An 18,608-nucleotide genomic window follows, 5' to 3' on the forward strand; every position below is an offset into this window, starting at 1 on the left:
CATAGGCATATCGGGCGTGTTCCCTTTTCGCTATGTGGAGCCAAATCACCCTGCATCAAACGGTGCTCATCGGCCGCCACCTGTTAGGCAGGATCCACCAACAGCAAACAAGAAATATATATTCCAAATCAACGTAGGATGCTGATGGCATATTCCATACTGTGTAATGGGGTCACATCCATGTGAAAAGACATGCGTCATCCCTTATCTTTGAAAGGAAAAATGGAAAAATTTAGGGATGCTTTTGTCTTTTTACTAATGGACAGTGGATATCGCCAAATCACTCCTCCTCCTCCATTTTCATCTAGAATTTCATGTGCTGCAGACTGTGCTGATGTTTCTTTTCTCTTCCCTCTTTTTTTTTTTTTTTTTCATTGATGAAGAAAAGAAACAAAAGGAACATAAAAACGCTTCTTTGTGCAAGAAAATTTCATAGAAGAATTTCCCTCTTTTCTTAAATTTGTCTGTCAAAACCCACATTGTTGTTCTGATGAAAGCAGGAGAAATGGGTCCGGAGTCGAGCTCATCTCCAAGTGGGAAACGAAGCAGAGATCCCGACGATGAAGTTTATCTGGATAATTTCCACTCCCATAAACGTTACCTTAGCGAGGTTTGTCTTTCCTTTTCTCATCGCTAGTTTATACTCTGACGGATTTTTTTTTTTCGATCCTATAAATTTAACCTATTTGAGGTGATGATTTATAGTTTTTTTTTTTTTCTTTTTCATAACTTCTTGCTTTGCTTCACACCCCTCTCCAAACAATGGATTTTATTGGTTTTTTTTCCTACCTATTTTCTTGAATGTGGCTTGCTTCCTTATTATTTGTTCGTATTTTGCTTCCATTTTGTTTATTTAGTTATTTTCTGGGTGATGGGTTTTAGTTTTTTTTTTTTTTGTAGATAATGGCATCAAGTTTGAATGGATTGACGGTTGGGGACTCCCTACCTGAAAGTCTGATGGAATCTCCAGCCAGGTCTGAGAGCATGTGTTATCCTAGGTAATTCTGTTTTCTTTGTACTTCCTTTCTCCTTTTTTGTTGTCTCTATTTGATTTTTATGAGATATTGGAATTAGTTCTCTTGGTAATCTAAAATCTGGATTTTGGACTTGTATTCAAACAGTTGATGGCTGTTATTTTTTCTGTAAATTTTAGAGGAAGCAATGGTGCTTCAGAATCTACTCAAGAAAGAACATTTACAATCTTTGGTATACCTTCTGCTTCCTATCCAAGCTAAAGAATCGGCTAGTTGTTTGGCCTCTCTCCAAAATATAGACATGGGGAAACATTGTGAAAATATAAAATGATATTTTATGAGATGACAAAAGAACCATAGGTTCACCATTTTAAATTATTATCTTGTTCCAAACCATCAAATGAAGCTAAGAAACAGAGGTTAATAGACAAAATAAAATGCTGTGAAGTTGTTTTGTTCACTTTAAGAGTCAAAACTACATAATGGAATGAATTCAATCAAATTTTAAACCCATAGAAAGTGCAAGTAGTTGATCAACAAAATAATCTATTACTAAAGCAAAAACTAAGTTTTATCTTCATGTTCAAAAAGAATTTTGAGCTGGGACAAAGTGTAATCATGTCTATTAGGCAGATGGTTTAACTGCCATTCCATGTCCCTAATATCATTGCCAAATTATGTTATAATACCATCTTGTATGCTCCACATTGCGCTGGTAATTTTTACTGGGGGATATGTCAATACCAGAAATATTTTGTCTTGGTACCCATGGAAATGGAAATATGTTGTGGATATATTAGAAAATATGAGGACACCTTAAACTATGATATGAAGGCCCTTGCAATTAGAGTGGTTTCATGAAGCTGAAATTTGGAGAATGCAACACTGATAAAATCAAAAGAAAAAGAGAGAATGCAGGAACATCTTGAGGTGCTGTTTCTGTTATCTTGTGGAGGTATTAGTGGTGTCTCTGTTAGGTTGATCTCGTGGTCAGGCTATTGTACTATATCTGTGAACTAGCTCAGGTTGAGCCCATGGTTTCAGAACCCATGACTACATTTTACTTTGCCAAATTGTTCTTTGATTGTGTTTTCATTGGTTGTAGTTGTCTCTGATGCATCGTCATTTCTGATCAAACACAATTTAACATCACTGAAATGGAAAACTAGTGCAGCTTGCTACCCACTGAAGTCTTCCATGGCATGACCCCATCACACCACAACTTGGCTGTAGCTTATAACTTGATGCTTGATAAAGAGTACTTATCTTTTTGAGGAGTACTTTCTTTAAAGAGTTTTAATGGATAAGCATTCTTTCCGCTCCAAGTAGTTCTTTCTGCATTATTTATAAGTTGCATTTGGAATCTGAGTTTCTTGGGGAAGACAAGGGTCAATAATATATTGATGCACCCCGATACCAACAAGTGGGTATCGATGTGTATCAATATAATCAATACTCTACTTTATTTTTATGAGCATTAGAGGTGTGTATTCTATCATACTAAAGCTATAAACTTCAAAAACCGTGTTGTATTGGTCTATCCATGTTCCAAGCAGTGCTGTTCAAGGTCACCAAAGTCTACAACCTTAGACTCCATATTCAGTTGAAATAACTAAACAAATTTGGGTGTGTCAGGTTTTGGTCTCAACTACTGGGAAGGTTAACCTCACATGAGATTGCTACTACACATGTGCTTCATGCCTTCACCTAGGTTGAATGTAATGGTCCAGTCTTATTCTTATCCATGACAATATTAAGTTCCATTTTGTAGATAATAACAAGGTGATAAACCAAAGGGAGGTTTTTCATATTCATGCGGTGAGATCAATGAAGGGAGCTCTTTTAAGAGATGGTTATGCAGGTTTACAAAGGGACAATAAATCACACGGAAACCAGTTATTACAGCCAAGTATGATTGAAGTAAGTAGGAATGAATCATGAAATGGTAATCCTTTATCTGGTGTTGCCTTAGTGGGTGGAGGCTAGGAGCGGCATCTACAAAATTTTCGATGACTGTAATACAGCAACCACGTGGTCAGTTTTGGAATTTTCTGAATATTTATTTACTTTTGTATCTTTAGATAGTTGGGTTAGCTGCTAGGTTGGTCATTTTCCATGCGTTGTGTGTGTGTGTGTGTGTGTGTGTGTGGGTGGGGGGGGGGGTTTGGGTTTCCAGCCTAAGAGCTTGATGTGTCTAGTCTTAGTCTAGTTGGCTATGTTGCACGGTTTGGCTTTCAACTTTCCTCAACATTAGTGAAGTTCACACTAAAGGTAAAAATAATAGCGTGTCTCATAGGTTGGCCAGATTAGCTGTTGAATTTGCAGCTAAGCCATACCTGGTTTGGGAATAAGCCTGATTGAATTTCTATTATTTTGGAAGACATTTGTAATAATCCTTTGAATGATGGTCCTCATAAGTCATAAGTGACCTGCCACAACAATGCCCAGTTGTGGTGTTAAATAGGCAAGGGTTCCTACATCATTTCTGGATGGGATCGGATAAAGAAGCCAAACAGAACAGACTAGCGAAATAGGATTCATGTAGCCAACCTCATATAGTTGGGATAAGGCTTGGATGATGATGATGATGAATGGATTCTGCCAAAAAGAAAGTTTAGTTGGTTGAGTAGTTTAGGACTTGGGAGTTAATTGAGTTTTCTTATGATGGTAGTAATTCTGTAATTTTTGTTTTTCTTAGTTCTAGTAAGATTTGCTACTCCAATGGTTTCTATGTACATGCGCAATGTGCAAAAACATGGAGGAATGAATGAATTGAGTTGATTTGATTTCTTATAACTTATGCTAAGAACCATAAATGATTCTAGGCCACCCATTAAGTGATCCTATGTTTTCTCTCCAATTCTGCAAGAAGCTATTGTAGCTAGCCATAGCCCACAAAATTTTCATCAAGAGAGTTCATTTAGCTTCTCTACAAGATTGAAATGGACCTAGGTACTTTCTTTTAGCTATTTTTTATCCTATTGTGCTCTGCATCCTACTAAATTTCTTTGAATGGAAATTTTCTTCTTTTTGTGGAAAACCATCTTGAAATGCTTTCAAAATTTGCCATATCATCAACCATTGTAAATATATTTACAAAGTTTCATTAAAATTTCTCTCTATCCTTTGTTTTTTATTTTCTACTTTCCACCATCTGACAGAATTTGCATCCCTCACCAATTTGACTTAGAACATTTCTATCCCTTGTAACCCTTCACTTAAGTCCTAAAGTCTTCCTCTTAGCCATTCTAGATTCATCCTTGAATTATTCTATTCCTACATCAAATTGATCAGAGTTGTCAGTCCTGCATCAACTATGCCTCATCTCTCCTTTGCATCATGTGGATTTGTTTGTGGTAAACAACTTAGGTTAAGTGGAGCTTTGTTCTGTTAATTGAAGACATAGTCTTGCTTCTTTTTCCATTAGCTCTATTTTGTACTGTCTAAGTTTTATTGGGATGAGCATCTTTGACAGGACCTAAGCTTTGGTCCTTACCCTGGGTTGAACGGTCTGACCATTCAAACCAAATGGATGGCCCGTTCTGACAAAAAAACGGCCAAACCATTGAACAGTTCGACCACCCGGGTCAGCAGTTTGCTGACCAAATCAATGGTTTTTTGGCAAAATAATGGTTTTGGGGTAAAAATGGAACCGGTCACCTGACCAGTTCCTGATTTTTCCGGTCCAACCATCCAGTCCAGTTTGGTTTTGAAAACCATGACTTTTCCACTAATGGTTTTGATTCTAATAACATAAAGATATTACTTGAATAAATGTACGGAATCTGGTCCTGATCCTGATCCCATATGTGTTATTTGTTTATGGTTTGAAACAACTCAGCTAGGTTGAGCTTTGCCAAGCTTCGCTCAGGCTTGTTTTTGCTAACCTTGGTGTCAGCTCACTTCGTCATTTTTTTTATCAAAACACTTTGATAACATTGAAGCCAAATCAAATACAGGAGAACACTTCTGCTCGCATCACTTACCTTGTAACCCCCAATTAAACATTGACATGCCAGCAATTATTTTAAATTAAAAATATCAAATAATCTGGCCCTTGTATTTAACCACTGGCATGTCTGTATTTTATTGGGGCTTGCACTCCAAATACAGAGATGTGGACTGGATACGGACCTAATTATTTTTCTTGCATGAAGTGGCCACTTTAGGATTTGAACCCATTTCACCAGGTAATGACCCCATTCAAATACCACAATATGATATTTTCTTTATTATAGGCAAGGCATTAGATAAATAGCACACAAAAGCACGTATATGCTGAACCCACCCAGATTCCCAGCCCACTCTTGCATGCCTCGCAAGTTGGCTTTAGCTCGTTTACATTCATAGTCTTATCAAATTGACCATAACTTAGGCTCATCCTACTTAGAATTGATTATTTTGCTTTGTATTCCTTTTTGTAATTTTAGGGATGAAATCTCCTTGCAATATTCACCAATGTCAGAAGACTCGGAGGAGTCCCGATACTGTGACACCCCCCTAAGCGCTTATATGTCCCAACCTGACAGCCTGCCGACCAGTCCAGTGTCTCCTCATAGATATCAAAGATCACTCGGTGCCTTCACTCCTGCAACGCCCACCACTTCATACTCACTTGGATGCGCTCTCAGTACAATTGCATGCTCTCAGCCTCGAAATCGTGGTTCAGACTCTGAGGGTCGGTTTCCATCATCGCCCAGTGATATATGCCACTCAGCAGACTTAAGGAGGGCTGCACTCCTGAGGTCTGTGCAGATGAGAGCCCAGCCACCAGGGCCACAGGCCTACGAGTTGCCATTCAGTCAAGGGCAAGAACCCATGCAAAATATAGAAGGTGAAGAGCGACCCTTCTCATGTTTGAAGTCTTTTGTCGACGAGGGAGAATATCAGAACCCACGAGAGGTTCCGAGTCTATTCATTGAGGAGTGTTCTTCAATAGACATATCAGAGCCCGAAATTGGCCGAGAAAAGTCTTGTAGAGTTTTGAACATGAACGTGAAAGGAGAGGTATCTGAAGAGGATGTCCAAGTCCTAGGAGAAAATGGGATAGGAAGAGCGGCTTTGATGCCATCTAGGAGATCTGTTCTAGGTGTGGACGCTAAAGCTTGTGAACATTTCAAGTAATGGAGCAATGCTTCCCCCGAGCGTTCAGCGTTGTTTTGCAGAATGGTAGGGAACTAGTGATGAATCTGGATGAGCTTGACATATCTGTCCACTGAATGAATGTTGTTTTCAATGTCTAAGTTGTACGAAACATACTAACCACCATCGTCTTGCCCTGGGCGGTTCTATTCCGAGTAGAATTTCCAAATTTAGCTAATTCTAAGGTAGTCTCAACTCTCGAAACCAGTGTACCTCTGTTCTAGGGGGTTAGTTTCTCCTTCTGGGTGGCATTCTGATCACTGATGGAAGCAAATTGGTGTTGTACATCTACATCTACATCTACATGTGAACCATTGCTTCAACTTTTTCGTTACACTTACTCCTATTATTTATTACCTCAAGTTAACCGTGCTGGTGAAGGGTGAATTTCTCTTGATCACCTTCTCTCGGTGAAATTTCAATCTCTTTAAGTTTTATTATTATTATTATTATTATTTTTTGAATGGAAAGGCCGCAAGATGTGCTCAAGAGAAAATGCATAATAGTAGAAAATTATTCATACAATCTCGCTTGCCCAAACAAGGTCAATCATGCCGAAAAACTGGTAGATGAGTTTTACGCTTACTATGGTTTGAAAAATGAAAATCCTAGCACCCAAATGGTTGCATATAGAAAGGGGGTCTGATAGATTTGTGCCAAATTACAAGCTTTTCCCACGACTTTACATTTGAGATCAGGAATACTACACATCTGCTGGAAGGTTCCCTTTACAAAATTCTTTTGATCGTCTTCAAGTATATGTTTCGGATCAAGGCAAAAACTTGGGTCTAGGCATAGGGAACTTATTCAGGTCTGGGGTCTATTATAACTTGTCACCTTTCCTTGGAATTTGAATTTGAATCCAATCAAGCAAGACTTGATTTTAAATTCAATTAGAGTATTCGAAATTTGAGTTTGATTCAGTATCCGACTATTCGAATTTGATTTGTTAAATAATAAAAAGAATTATTTTATTAGTTTGGACATTTATTGAATCGAATAAAAAAATGCAAACTCGGATTTTCAGATGCCATTTACGCCGCTATTTCCTTTGTTAGGATGATCAGGACCCACCAATGGGTGCTGCGTTGAAGGTTAACTAGAGTAGACCAACGGGAATATTAGTTTAAATATTCCCATTTTCAAGGTATCTTCTTATTCCAGTTGGAGTTATGTACACGTTTATTCTTGGTTTTTGAAGGGTGTTATTCTTGGTTTTTGTCAGAACACCCTTCCTGTACATCACTCCACATATCATCAGAAGAATAACGAGAACAGGTATCCTCATTTTCATTCAAATCGAGTCCACCATTAATATAACGTGTGTGTGTGTGACAGAGAGAAGAGAAGAGAAGAGAGAGGGATCATATTCTATTATTGTCAAAGAAAAAGAATTAAAGGGTCGCATGAGCAATTTCACACGTGTTCACACGCTGAAAGTGCAACCCACGGACTGATTTTTCTTTCGTTGAATTGTTTTAGAAAATGAAACCTGCATGTGGATTCTGCATCACAAGAAAATTCCCAAGGTTGATACCAGGACAGTACTCCCCCAGGCTTGAAACAAGGGAGAAAACGGGGTAATGGATACACAGAGAGAGTTAAGACATGTCAATTAATGTTCGACTCCTCTGGAAGATGAAGCAAACGTAGATAGGATGTTTTTCTTTAGTGTGAACTCGTCTACCTTGGCTGGGCTAATTGACTGCACCAAAGAGAAGCCAAAAATGAATAAATATCAGGATCAATTAAGTTAATTCAGACCAGGTTTTATTCACACTATAAGGTAGCAATATGTAATTATGTATGCCCCTCCCCCTGACCTGTAATGTCATAGATTAGCACTTTACCTTGTCAAGCATGCGTTGTAGTCGCTCCACCTCGTTCTTGGCATAATCTGGATTCTTCTCCATGCAGTTCTTGGCAGCTTTCAAGTAGATCTTACCATACCTGAAAAAGCAAGAAGATTATGACGTTCTTGTTTAATATCTGCATCCACTGAAAGTCAAAATTGCAATTCCTTTAACCACAACGTTATGGAATCTCAGTTATCAGCTATATTCACTGAAATGATGAAATATTAAGCATCAGATGCAAGAGATTTGAATTACAGGATTACCTTGCACGTGAACCCTTGAGCTTCTCAACCTCCTCTTCCATCTGGGAAAAGACTTTCTTCTTCTCATCACTGTCAGCACTTACAAACTCCTTCACCAAGGCATCCAAACTTGGAACCATACCAGCCTATATCAAACAAATTATCACATGTTCACAAAAAAAGAAACAATCATGTACTTGTTATTCTTTGAGTTAATCTACTACTAACTTTGGATGTTAGTTGTCCTTTTCCATCACGACTAGTGCCACACTTTTCATTGATGAAAGTCACAAAATCATCCAACTCTCGGCCACCATCATAGTCTTCACCGGCTTTGTTACTTTTTGGGAAGAATTTCAATGTAGGATAGCCACTAACACCATATCTGCATAGATAGCATTGATGTATCAGGACCCCCTTGGCAGTACTGGCTATTGCAAAATTTACTGATGCACCTCTTTTGATAACTACTTAACCAGATAGTGCAGAAATCTAAATATGGAAATCAGACCATAGCTTTTAAGGTGCCAAGGTGAGGCTAGGCGACGGGGGTGCCTTGTCGCCTAGGCAATGGATTTTTTTAAGTAAAACCATATATCCTGTGGTAGTTCCCTAGGTTCCATAACCATCTTTCCTTAATAAATATCCATAATTTTCATAAGAAAAGTATAAATTTCATGTTTTAAGTTTAGAAAATCAACATTTTATGACAAGAAAAGGAACAAAGGAAAGAAAATTAAAAAAATATGGGAGCTGAACCCCTACTTTTGTTATAGGAAAAGAAGAAAAGAAAAGGTGGAAGAAGAAGATCTGTAAGAAGAAAATGTGTTGATTAGACAAAATTTTAAGTTCTTCCCTTGCTTATTGGTTCAGGTTCTGAAATCTTTGAGGATTCAATCAAGGATCAAAACTTCAATATGATACACCCCGTATCGGGTGTATTGTATTGTTTGCATCTTTGGTGCCCCAATACACATGTTTACAGGTATTTTCGAGAACCCATTTTTTAAAATAATATATATATATATATATATATATTTAAAAATGAAATTGAAGACCAAATAAATAAAAAAATAGGGGGAGTATCATTACATGTACTGATACACCTCTTCCGATACACAATCGTTACTTTGAACCATGGATTCAATACAACAGTTAGCAATGTTTGTGTTGATTAAGCCCTAACAAATAAGAAAATAATAAAAATAAATTAGTACATAAACACATAAAATGAGTATTCTAGTTTAATAATGCCTATTTTATAATTATAATGTCAAAATTTTAAAAATATAAAAGTATTTTATAACATAGTGCACAAAACTACTTGGCAATTGGGCAAGGCAAGCCTCCAAGGGCGCCTTGTCACCTAGGCGTCGCCTTGACAACTACGAATCAGACTTGTGCTGGAGTCTTTAGAACTCTCTAATATCTTTGTTATTTTTCCTGGAACCATTTACCCAGAAAACAATTCCTCGATTTGCCTTCAGTTTGGAAAGATTCAGGATGTTATTGGATTAGAAAGGTCCAACAAAAAGAAATCAGGATGTTAGAAGTTAACCATGGCTAGAACTTGACCATACCAAGACAAATGATTGCAAAAGCTTTATGCTTAAACAATAATTCCTGCATACATCTTATATCATTTCACTGGTGCAAGAAGTTATATTTATAGTTATTAAGGTCAACTTTAGAACAAATATTATATAGAAATTATGCAAAATTGCTTATTATCTTTATAATTAGCTAGAAGAATATTTATGTGTAACCATCTCGAGACAGGTTAGTTCTTTGTTTCCCACATTTTTTTCTTTTTTCCCCTTTTAACAAAGTGCCGCTACCAAATATGGGTTTCATAAAGTATTCCAGGAAAAAGCTATATTATCTTATGTCTATTGAAAGAAAACTGAGGCTTCTCCTTAACTGCCACATCAACTTGATGAAATCCTTAATTTCAGCAGTAACCAGTAAGGGGTATAATGATAGGACTTGTGGCCATACTGGTTGCCTTTTGTTTATCCTAAATTTAACAGTATTCAAGGCATGATTTCTGAAATTGTACACCATTGCAATAGTCTAAGCTACCAAATAATGCTGGTAAATTACAGCTGTCATCACTAATCAGCATTGATTCCTTCTACATGAATCCTGTTTCGCCATTTTGTTCTGTTTAATGTCATTATCCATTGTTAAATTATGATCACTTAAATAATTGCTTGCTACTTCAACCCATGTCCTTTTTGGTCAGTCCCTAGCCCTTCTAGCCCCTTGGTCCCCTTCAACTTGTAACTGATTGTTTTTTCTTACAGATGCTGTAGGTGGTCTTTTATGCATGTGACTATACCATCTAAGTCTATTTTTTCTCATTTTGTCACCTATTCAAGCTACTCCCAGGTTCCTTTGGATGACTTCATTGTTAACCCCATCCTTTCTAGTTCTTCCACTTATCCATCTCAGAATACACATTTCTACCACACTCATTATTTGTACGTGTTATTTCTTGAAGGCCCAATGCTTTGCTCCATACAACATTGCTGGCCTTATAATTGTTTTATGGAATTTTTCTTTTAATTCAAGTGGTATTCACCTATCACATAAGACTCCAGATGGACCCCTATATTTTGCCCATTTTGCTAATTCTATGGGCAACATCCTCCTCAATGTTTCCCTTGTTATGAATTATTGAACCAAGGTACCAGAAAAAAGGTGACATTGAGTTATTTCTTGGTCTCCAATCCTAAGTGTACCCTCATTTGCACTCCTATTATTATTAAACTTACATTGCATATATTTTATTTTACTCCATATTTTAAAGCCTCTAGGTTCTAAGGTATTTGTCCATAAACTTAATTTTGCATTTAATCCTTCATTAGTTTCATCAATTAAAACAATGTCATCAGCAAATAATAAGTACCATTAGACCTCCTCCTGAATATCTTTAGTTAATTTATCTATGACCAGTGCAATCAAATAAGGGCTAAGTGCTGAACAGGTGAAGAGCCACTAACTATAAAATCTAATATCTCTCCCACAGGTGTTTTAACATTGGTTGCTGCACCCTCATACATAATATCCCTAATTAGGTTCACATACCTATTTGGCACTCCTAGGAGGTTTCCAAGACATCATATTATCTCTCTAGGGACTCTATTGTATGCTTTGCTCAACTGTTCTCTCCCAAAGCTTCAGAGTGTAGTTCATGAGTTTAATCCCACAATAACTATTACAACTTTGCATATCGCCTTTGCTCTTAAATATAGGCACCACAATGCCATTGTCCTCAGTATTATTTTTATACCATTCAATTGTTTTATCAAATCAAACATTAAATAACACATTTTAGTATTGAATTGAAGAAACCGAAAATTTAGGCATCATTCCAGTGACCATTCCGCCCATTACAATGGGAAAGAAAAATAAAGGTCAAGCATGATCAGAAATATTTTCATTATTTTAGATTAAATATCCATCCATGAAACCCTCTTCAAATGCAATAAGGAACCAGATCATTTCAAAATGCTTATTCTTAAATCTTCTGCTGATTGTCTGAAAATTATTATCGACATCATTCTTCTAGTCGCAAAAGAGATGGGCTATGTCTAGAACTTACTTTTCAGCCAAATCTTTGTATTTATCAGCATCCAGATTAGCAATTACTACATCTTCCTCAAGTTTATATGCTGTTGCAACCTTTTCATAAGTCTACAAAACAGGAGAAGACAATAATCAGAGTTCAAAGTATGTTTTCATACAGCATTTTTAAGTTTTATGGTCAATTAATCAAGTGCTAATAAGATTACCGAAGTTCTATTTTTGTATTATACTTACAGGAGCAAGATGTTTGCAGTGGCCACACCTGCAAAGCAAAAAAGATAGCGTAGTTCATAAAATATAAAAATTGATGGATAATGTAATATAATCTGCAAATAGAAAATGAGTTACTTCCACTGGGAACTAAAGCCATGTCCCTGAAAAAAAGATAAAGGAATTGACTATCACTGCAGGTCTGCACTATTGCAACCTATTGGTGTGTACCATATGATATGTATTGGTTTCTGAACCACCACCACAACACCAAATACAGAGAATTAGAAGATTCTTTATGTTTAAATGTTAGAAATTTAGAAGTCCAAGCATGTCTATCTTTGAAGCCTCAGGCTGGGATTTTTTTTTTTTTTTTGTTTTTAATAAGGGAGTTTTGGCCATTTGAATTGTGTGATATGCAAAAAATGTGTCCATATTTTATTCCACGCCATCACTATCTGAATCCTGCCTGGTCAAATGATTATATAGGGAATGGTAATGCCAAGTATAACTTATGATAAACATTCACCATGCATCTCAAATGGTTGATTTGAAATATTGTCACTGTTTGCAGCAAGTAGTTAGCCATGTGGAATACATGTAGGACACAGCAGTATTCCAGAACCCGGATCAACTATTTTAGATACATGGATAAATGTTATTTGCATGAAGATAATGATAGTATAACCAAGGTTCAAAGTAGCAAAACTCTTGATACAAAAAAAAAAAAAAAAAGCATATCAAGAGGTGCTATCTATAGAAACTATTTTATTTTTTATTCTTTAACCATTGAAATTAGCTAACTCTTAAAAAGCAACATATCAGTGACACTGAAAATTCGATGTATTGAATGATATGCACTGATACATTGTGATATTTTGAACCTTAAGTACAACACATTTACTTAACTCAGAGTCATTTTTCCAAAAAAAGGAAAAACTAAAAAACTCTAACATATGCAGGATCAATAAAATGGTCTCCTGCGACCATTTAATGGGTCCCATGATAAAGATGAACTTGCCCAAAAATCAGTTCAGAACATGATTGTAATTTGTAATTGTCTTTTAATGCATACATTTGCATGGTGAAAAGAAACTCTGAACAAACCCCTAATTGTTAAATAAGCAATCTCTAAATAAGCAGGGTATGTTAATGCCAGTGTTTTAAAAAGGTGTGCCTTGACCACAGGTGAGACTTAATTTTGTAAGTGCACCTTGCCTGAATAGCTAAACCTAGGCGTGCCTCTCCTATCTTGTTGCTACATTTTGATGAATTAACCTTGAATTTGATGTTGATTAAATAATTTCTAAATTATAGGGTGTATCTATGATAAAGGTGCTTGCACAAACAAACCACACCCATACAACCACATTGTTTCAGTGTCTTGGTCACCAAAACATGAAAATGTTAAAAAGCAAGCAATAAAAGCCAAACCCTATTCTTCAAGGCAACCAGTTTAAAACTGTTCAACAGGCATGATTACCATGGGGCATAGAACTCAACCAGAACATCTTTAGTTTCATCCAAGACGACCTCATTAAAATTATCTGGTGTTAGAACCACTACATTGGATGGTACAGTAGCTATCTTGATATTGGTCCCTGCACAAATCACAGATAAGCATGGAACATACCAATCAAAGTTTCCAGTACACAAGAAAGTAATACTCCTGATGAAAGCTAGCCACCAAGACAATAATTAGATAATAATAATTTTCTGTGTCTTACCTCCTTCAGTATTCACAAACTCAGCAAGAGATTCTGCTGTACGTGGTCCTTCATACCTAAACACATCACACACTTCAACTTCTGTGAACCCAAAGGGATAATGGAGACTTGCAACAGAAAATAAAAAGATACTTTGTTTAAAGTTAAATTATAGTATAGGATATACATACATACATACATAAATACAATACATATATACATAAATACATGCATATATATACATATATACATATATACATATATATATATATATGTATATATATATGAAGGTAAAAGCAGTTCTCTCACTTTTTGGGTTCCAAGGACCCTTTTGGAAACCACTGTATTGTAGGATATCCAGATACCCCATATTTGCTGCATAGACTCTTATGCTCATCACAGTCAACCTACACCAAGATTCAAGAATCAACAAACAGATGTTAAAAGTAAAAACATACAAGGGAGCATAAGGAGCCTCAATATCAGAAAATGATACTATTTTAGAATAACTATTGATAACAATAAAGAAAGACCTTCAAATATATATATATATATATATATATATATATATATATATATATATATATATATATATCAATATTTTAAAAAGCATAGGAGTTGTGCAACTGAGGTAACAAGATGCCCTAGGGTGCATATAATAAGCGTAGACGTGCATGGAGCACATGCCTCTTGTATGGCAGCATGTACAAGGGAATACACATTGTATGTGGTTTTGGCTTCTTTTGCATATTATGTGCGATGCATCGCACCATGGTGTCCCAACAAGTATTTTTTATATGGAAAATACAATAAAGTGAAAGCAGCTTCTTCTTGGAGACCTTAAAAACATGGAGGAACAACTATTACAGGTATGCAGATATGGGCTACAAGGCTTCTTCTTCATCAATAGAGAAAAGGACTGTTTTTAACAAAAAAAAAAAAAAAGAGAGAGAGTGAGAGAAAGAAAAGGACTGTTCCTCTCATCCCTCATTGCTTTGATTACTTCAGTGCTTTATTTTTTTCATACTTCATTTTATGTTTTGCATTTTCCTAATATTGTGTACTGATTAAAAGGAAAATTTTATAAAACAGTTGTAAGGCCAGGTATGCTATATGGAGCAGGGTGTTGGGCAGTCAAGAAACATGTCCAAAAAATCCATTTTTTGGACAGTTTCTCATTGTACAGAGGACCTTACTTTTGATATCAATACATAATACTATACTTTGCCTTTCTCAAAAAAAAAAAAGAAAAAAAAGAATTGGATGGATATGTGGAAAGACTAGAAAGCATAGGGTCAGAAATGAAGTCATTCAAAGGAACCCAGGAGTAGCTCTAATAGGTGATAAAATGAGATAAAGTAGTATGGATGGTTTGGTCATGTGCATAGAAGACCATTGACAGCACCCATAAGAAGAAGCAATCTATTGCAAGTTGAAGAGGCTAGAAGGACTAGGGGTAGACTGCTCATAATTTAACAATGGATTTGGCATTAAACAGAACGAAATGGTGAAATAGGATTCATGTAGCTGACTCAATATAGTTGGGACTCGGGATAAGGCTCGGATGATGATGATGTCTCTAATGCTTTTAATAAACCTTAAAGGAATGATATTATCTTTTGTTATTTGCTTATATGATTTAATAGTTGCAATTTATAACTTGAAAACTAGACTACTGTCATTAAAGTTTTTGGATGGAATCCATGATTTGGTTATCAGTTCCATATTTGAATGCAACATTTTGCTACTACAAATTGCCTATATGACTTTCTTTTTAATTTTTCCTGATTTCTCTCTTTTTTTGGAGATTTTTTTTTTTTCTGTTTATTATATTATATTTTAATTAATTATTAATTAAAACCCCATATAGTTGGGGCAAAGCTTAGATGATGACAATTAATTAAAAGAGCCCATCCTCAATGTTCTGGTTTACACCTCATGTCTTAGGATAGGAAACACCTTGTACCACACCTCATTGCTTTGAAACACTGATAACAATAATATTTAGAATAGTAAAAGGAAAAAAGAAACAACCGAACTATTGGAAGTGAGAAAAACATTATAACTGAACAATATTCTTTTTGTACTAAAACTCTATGGTTACAAAAGTATAAATATAATAATTCAAATATCAAATGCTGAAATCTGACCTTTCCAATCAGAACAGTCTTGGCCTTCTTAAAACTAGTACCAAGCTTCTCATACTCTGGAGCAAGCTTTTTACAGTGACCACACCTGTCAGGAGAAATAACATCAAAATTCTTGTCCCATAAAATGATGATACAAAAAAAAAAAAAAAAAAAAAAAAAACAGCAGGACAAAGACAAGAAGATGAGATATGGCAACCAAATTGCATGCTTTTTCTTCCATTTTTTTTAATACTCAACAAATGGCATTCTACATTTCCGAGCATGCTTAACAATGTCTAAGCTATCAAACTTATGCAGCTAGAGTTTAAAAGTGCTCTTTGAGGCAGTAGAAGTGGATAGTAGAACTCTCTCTGAATTGCAGGTTGCCGGCTTGCTGCCCACAGAAAAGTTGGTGGAAACTGGAGCATGATTTGGTAGACCCAAGTACCTTCTTTAGGAGGTAGAGCAGGAGCTGGTCTCCACCACTTCCCAAGAGTTTCTTGGCACTAATCCACAAGAGCATTACTTATTCAATCTTAACTTAAGAAACGGAAGTGGTAAACACCGAAAAAACGTCCGAGTGTGTAAAAATACGATCTACAAAATAAGCACAAGTCCAGATTTTAAAGAACGCTGACATTTCTATACAGAAGAAAGTACAATGCTGCAGGAACTAGAGGAGGAGAAAAGGAACTATAATTTCACCTATAATTGTACAATGTATATATTTGAACTCCTCAAGTTTTATAATTTAGTTATAAAAAAAAAAAAAAAGTTAAGTTTTATAATGAAATAGCTCCGTCGAAAACCATAAAAATGACAAATCACGAAGCATTTTAAACGCATATATATAATAAAAAAAAAAGAATACACTTATTCAATTCAAAACTAATAATTTTAACTAGACTGTAGATCGTGTAGCATTCTCCACGTATTATAATTAAACCCTTAAAGATCTCCATCGAACATGATCAAAATTGCCATATTGCAACAAATCACTACGAATTCTTCAATAATCAGAGGACCAAATCGGCATATATCACAGAATGGGACGAGATACTCATGGAAAATAAAGAAATGAATTACATTCACGAAAAAACTAAGAAGAAGAAATACCAGGGCGCGTAGAACTCAACAAGAGCGCCACGATCTTGTCCGACCTCCTTTTCGAAGTTCTTTACAGTCAGAACGGTAACATCATCTGCAAATACAGATATGATAAGAAGAGCTATGGTTCCGAAAGTGAACCAGATCTGAGAAGTAGCCATATTCCTTTCTGGTTTCAAAAAACAGGAAAAAAAAAAGAAGAAGACGGAGAAGAATTTGTCTAATGGTTCCACACTTCGGCTCTGCAATATGCTATAATCGAGTGTACACTGAAAAGGGTAGCTTTGTCAATATAAAATCTGAGTTGGGATGATTTTGTCATTTAGTACAATACAGTGATAATCTTTATAAAATGTATGATGCCGGAAAGGTTTGATACCGAAAGTGCATCGACCAATTAGAGGTTGTTTGGTTACTTTCACGTTTATTCCGTAAACGTTTATTAGCGGTGCCACATAGGCACCATCTCAGCATTTTCTCTCTCTTGCTTTTTTGTATACATCGAAAATATAAAAAGTGAACTTTGTTTTTGTGCCAAGCATTTGTGGAAGTTATTTTTTTAAATTTCTACAAATAGCCAGGTGTTTATTCACTATTAAGCTGATGTGTTGCTTAGTGGTGTCTAGTTGTCATAAACAGATGTAATTATTGCATATTTCAAATTTATTAGTAAATAAAGTACAAACGTTTATTCAATAAACATAAATAAAATCAAATACATACTTAAGCCCTGTAAGTTTGGTACAAATACACTTTTTTTTCGGAATTACACTAGTGCTTCTCACATAGCCTTGTATCAAGAACATCTCTCTAAATTATATGTTGTCGCTTACCATTGATATTGATAGGAAGATGTTTTCAATGAGATCACATTGGCGCCTCATGTATTAAGAATATTTCCTAGTGGATTCTTTTATTTTTTTTTCTTTTTGATAAAACGAGTCACCCTCAATGATGCCTTATTGGTGAAGTTAATGGCCACATTGTGAACTTTCAGCACAGCCAGCCTAGGCTTCAGCAAGATTAATGGAGGGGTTTCCAATTCTATACGCCTTGCATTTCAGTACTTGACCTTTGAAATCCCTGACTAAACAAGCAACTGTACACTATCCATTGATGCAAGAGGCATCAAAGTTAATCTTAATTATATCCTACATTGGTATAACCATCTAACGGGAACATAATGCTTTATCCATTCTTTGTTCTGATCAAATTTTGTGTTTGATGTATGTGAATTCCAAAAAGGCATTTTTCGCTCTTTCCATGATAATAGCCCACACTTTATTAATTTCAGTGTTGATAATGGCATTCATTTTGCAAGTCTCTAGGTTGATTTTATTGAAAAGCTTCCTTTAGGGTTGGGCCTTCAAATTAATTTGTCCTCACAATCTCCTGAAGGAATGACAACAGTAGTTTAATTTTCTCTCATGCTTCCGTGTAAACAAGATGTTTAATGATATTTTCATTCCAAACTTTCCTCTCCATGTCAATAACTTCGCTAACCTTGAGATTTTGGTTGCTATTTCGGTTAGGATCAATAACTTTGATCAGAGGCTCATCATCAGCCCATTTGTCACTTCAGAAGTTAGTGGAGTTTCCGTTTCTAATAGTCTAACCCGTTTTGATCTAGGGTGATCTGGCCCGACCTCGT

General features: G+C 35.8%; 2 protein-coding genes across 2 annotated transcripts; one reads left to right on the forward strand and one right to left on the reverse strand.

The window, feature by feature from the left end:
• The first annotated feature begins 240 nt into the window (after window positions 1-240).
• On the forward strand, window positions 241-6,532 carry LOC148867669 (pollen-specific LRR extensin-like protein). The gene is made up of 3 exons (XM_088980463.1): window positions 241-610; window positions 901-998; window positions 5,405-6,532. The coding sequence occupies exons 1-3, from the start codon at window positions 491-493 to the stop codon at window positions 6,096-6,098; spliced, it is 912 nt and encodes a 303-aa protein (XP_088836589.1). The 5' UTR covers window positions 241-490; the 3' UTR covers window positions 6,099-6,532.
• Window positions 6,533-7,462: 930 nt separating this feature from the next.
• On the reverse strand, window positions 7,463-17,223 carry LOC148867670 (protein disulfide-isomerase like 2-1-like). The gene is made up of 11 exons (XM_088976858.1): window positions 16,967-17,223; window positions 15,872-15,956; window positions 14,031-14,128; window positions 13,743-13,798; window positions 13,499-13,616; window positions 12,040-12,067; window positions 11,822-11,913; window positions 8,443-8,599; window positions 8,236-8,360; window positions 7,967-8,066; window positions 7,463-7,821 (listed from the first exon to the last, which is right to left on the reverse strand). Exons 1-11 carry the CDS (start codon window positions 17,116-17,118, stop codon window positions 7,732-7,734), a joined length of 1,101 nt encoding a protein of 366 aa, XP_088832984.1. The 5' UTR covers window positions 17,119-17,223; the 3' UTR covers window positions 7,463-7,731.
• Between the last annotated feature and the right edge of the window lie 1,385 nt (window positions 17,224-18,608).

The sequence above is a fragment of the Nelumbo lutea genome, chromosome 3, assembly GCF_056320005.1.
Source record: "Nelumbo lutea isolate HS-2025 chromosome 3, American lotus-T2T, whole genome shotgun sequence".
In the NCBI taxonomy this organism is placed as follows: domain Eukaryota; kingdom Viridiplantae; phylum Streptophyta; class Magnoliopsida; order Proteales; family Nelumbonaceae; genus Nelumbo; species Nelumbo lutea.

What these genes read in the sequence shown, in the direction of transcription:
- LOC148867669 (XM_088980463.1), top strand. Translation starts at nt 491, where the DNA reads ATGAAAGCAGGAGAAATGGGTCCGGAGTCGAGCTCATCTCCAAGTGGG. An exon ending in ATAAACGTTACCTTAGCGAG is followed by an intron (nt 611 to 900) that starts GTTTGTCTTTCC and finishes TTTTTTTTGTAG; the next exon opens with ATAATGGCATCAAGTTTGAA. An exon ending in GAGAGCATGTGTTATCCTAG is followed by an intron (nt 999 to 5,404) that starts GTAATTCTGTTT and finishes TTGTAATTTTAG; the next exon opens with GGATGAAATCTCCTTGCAAT.
- LOC148867670 (XM_088976858.1), bottom strand. Translation starts at nt 17,118, where the DNA reads ATGGCTACTTCTCAGATCTGGTTCACTTTCGGAACCATAGCTCTTCTT. An exon ending in AGACTGTTCTGATTGGAAAG is followed by an intron (nt 14,129 to 15,871) that starts GTCAGATTTCAG and finishes ATCTTGGTGTAG; the next exon opens with GTTGACTGTGATGAGCATAA. An exon ending in TACAACGCATGCTTGACAAG is followed by an intron (nt 7,822 to 7,966) that starts GTAAAGTGCTAA and finishes TCTTTGGTGCAG; the next exon opens with TCAATTAGCCCAGCCAAGGT.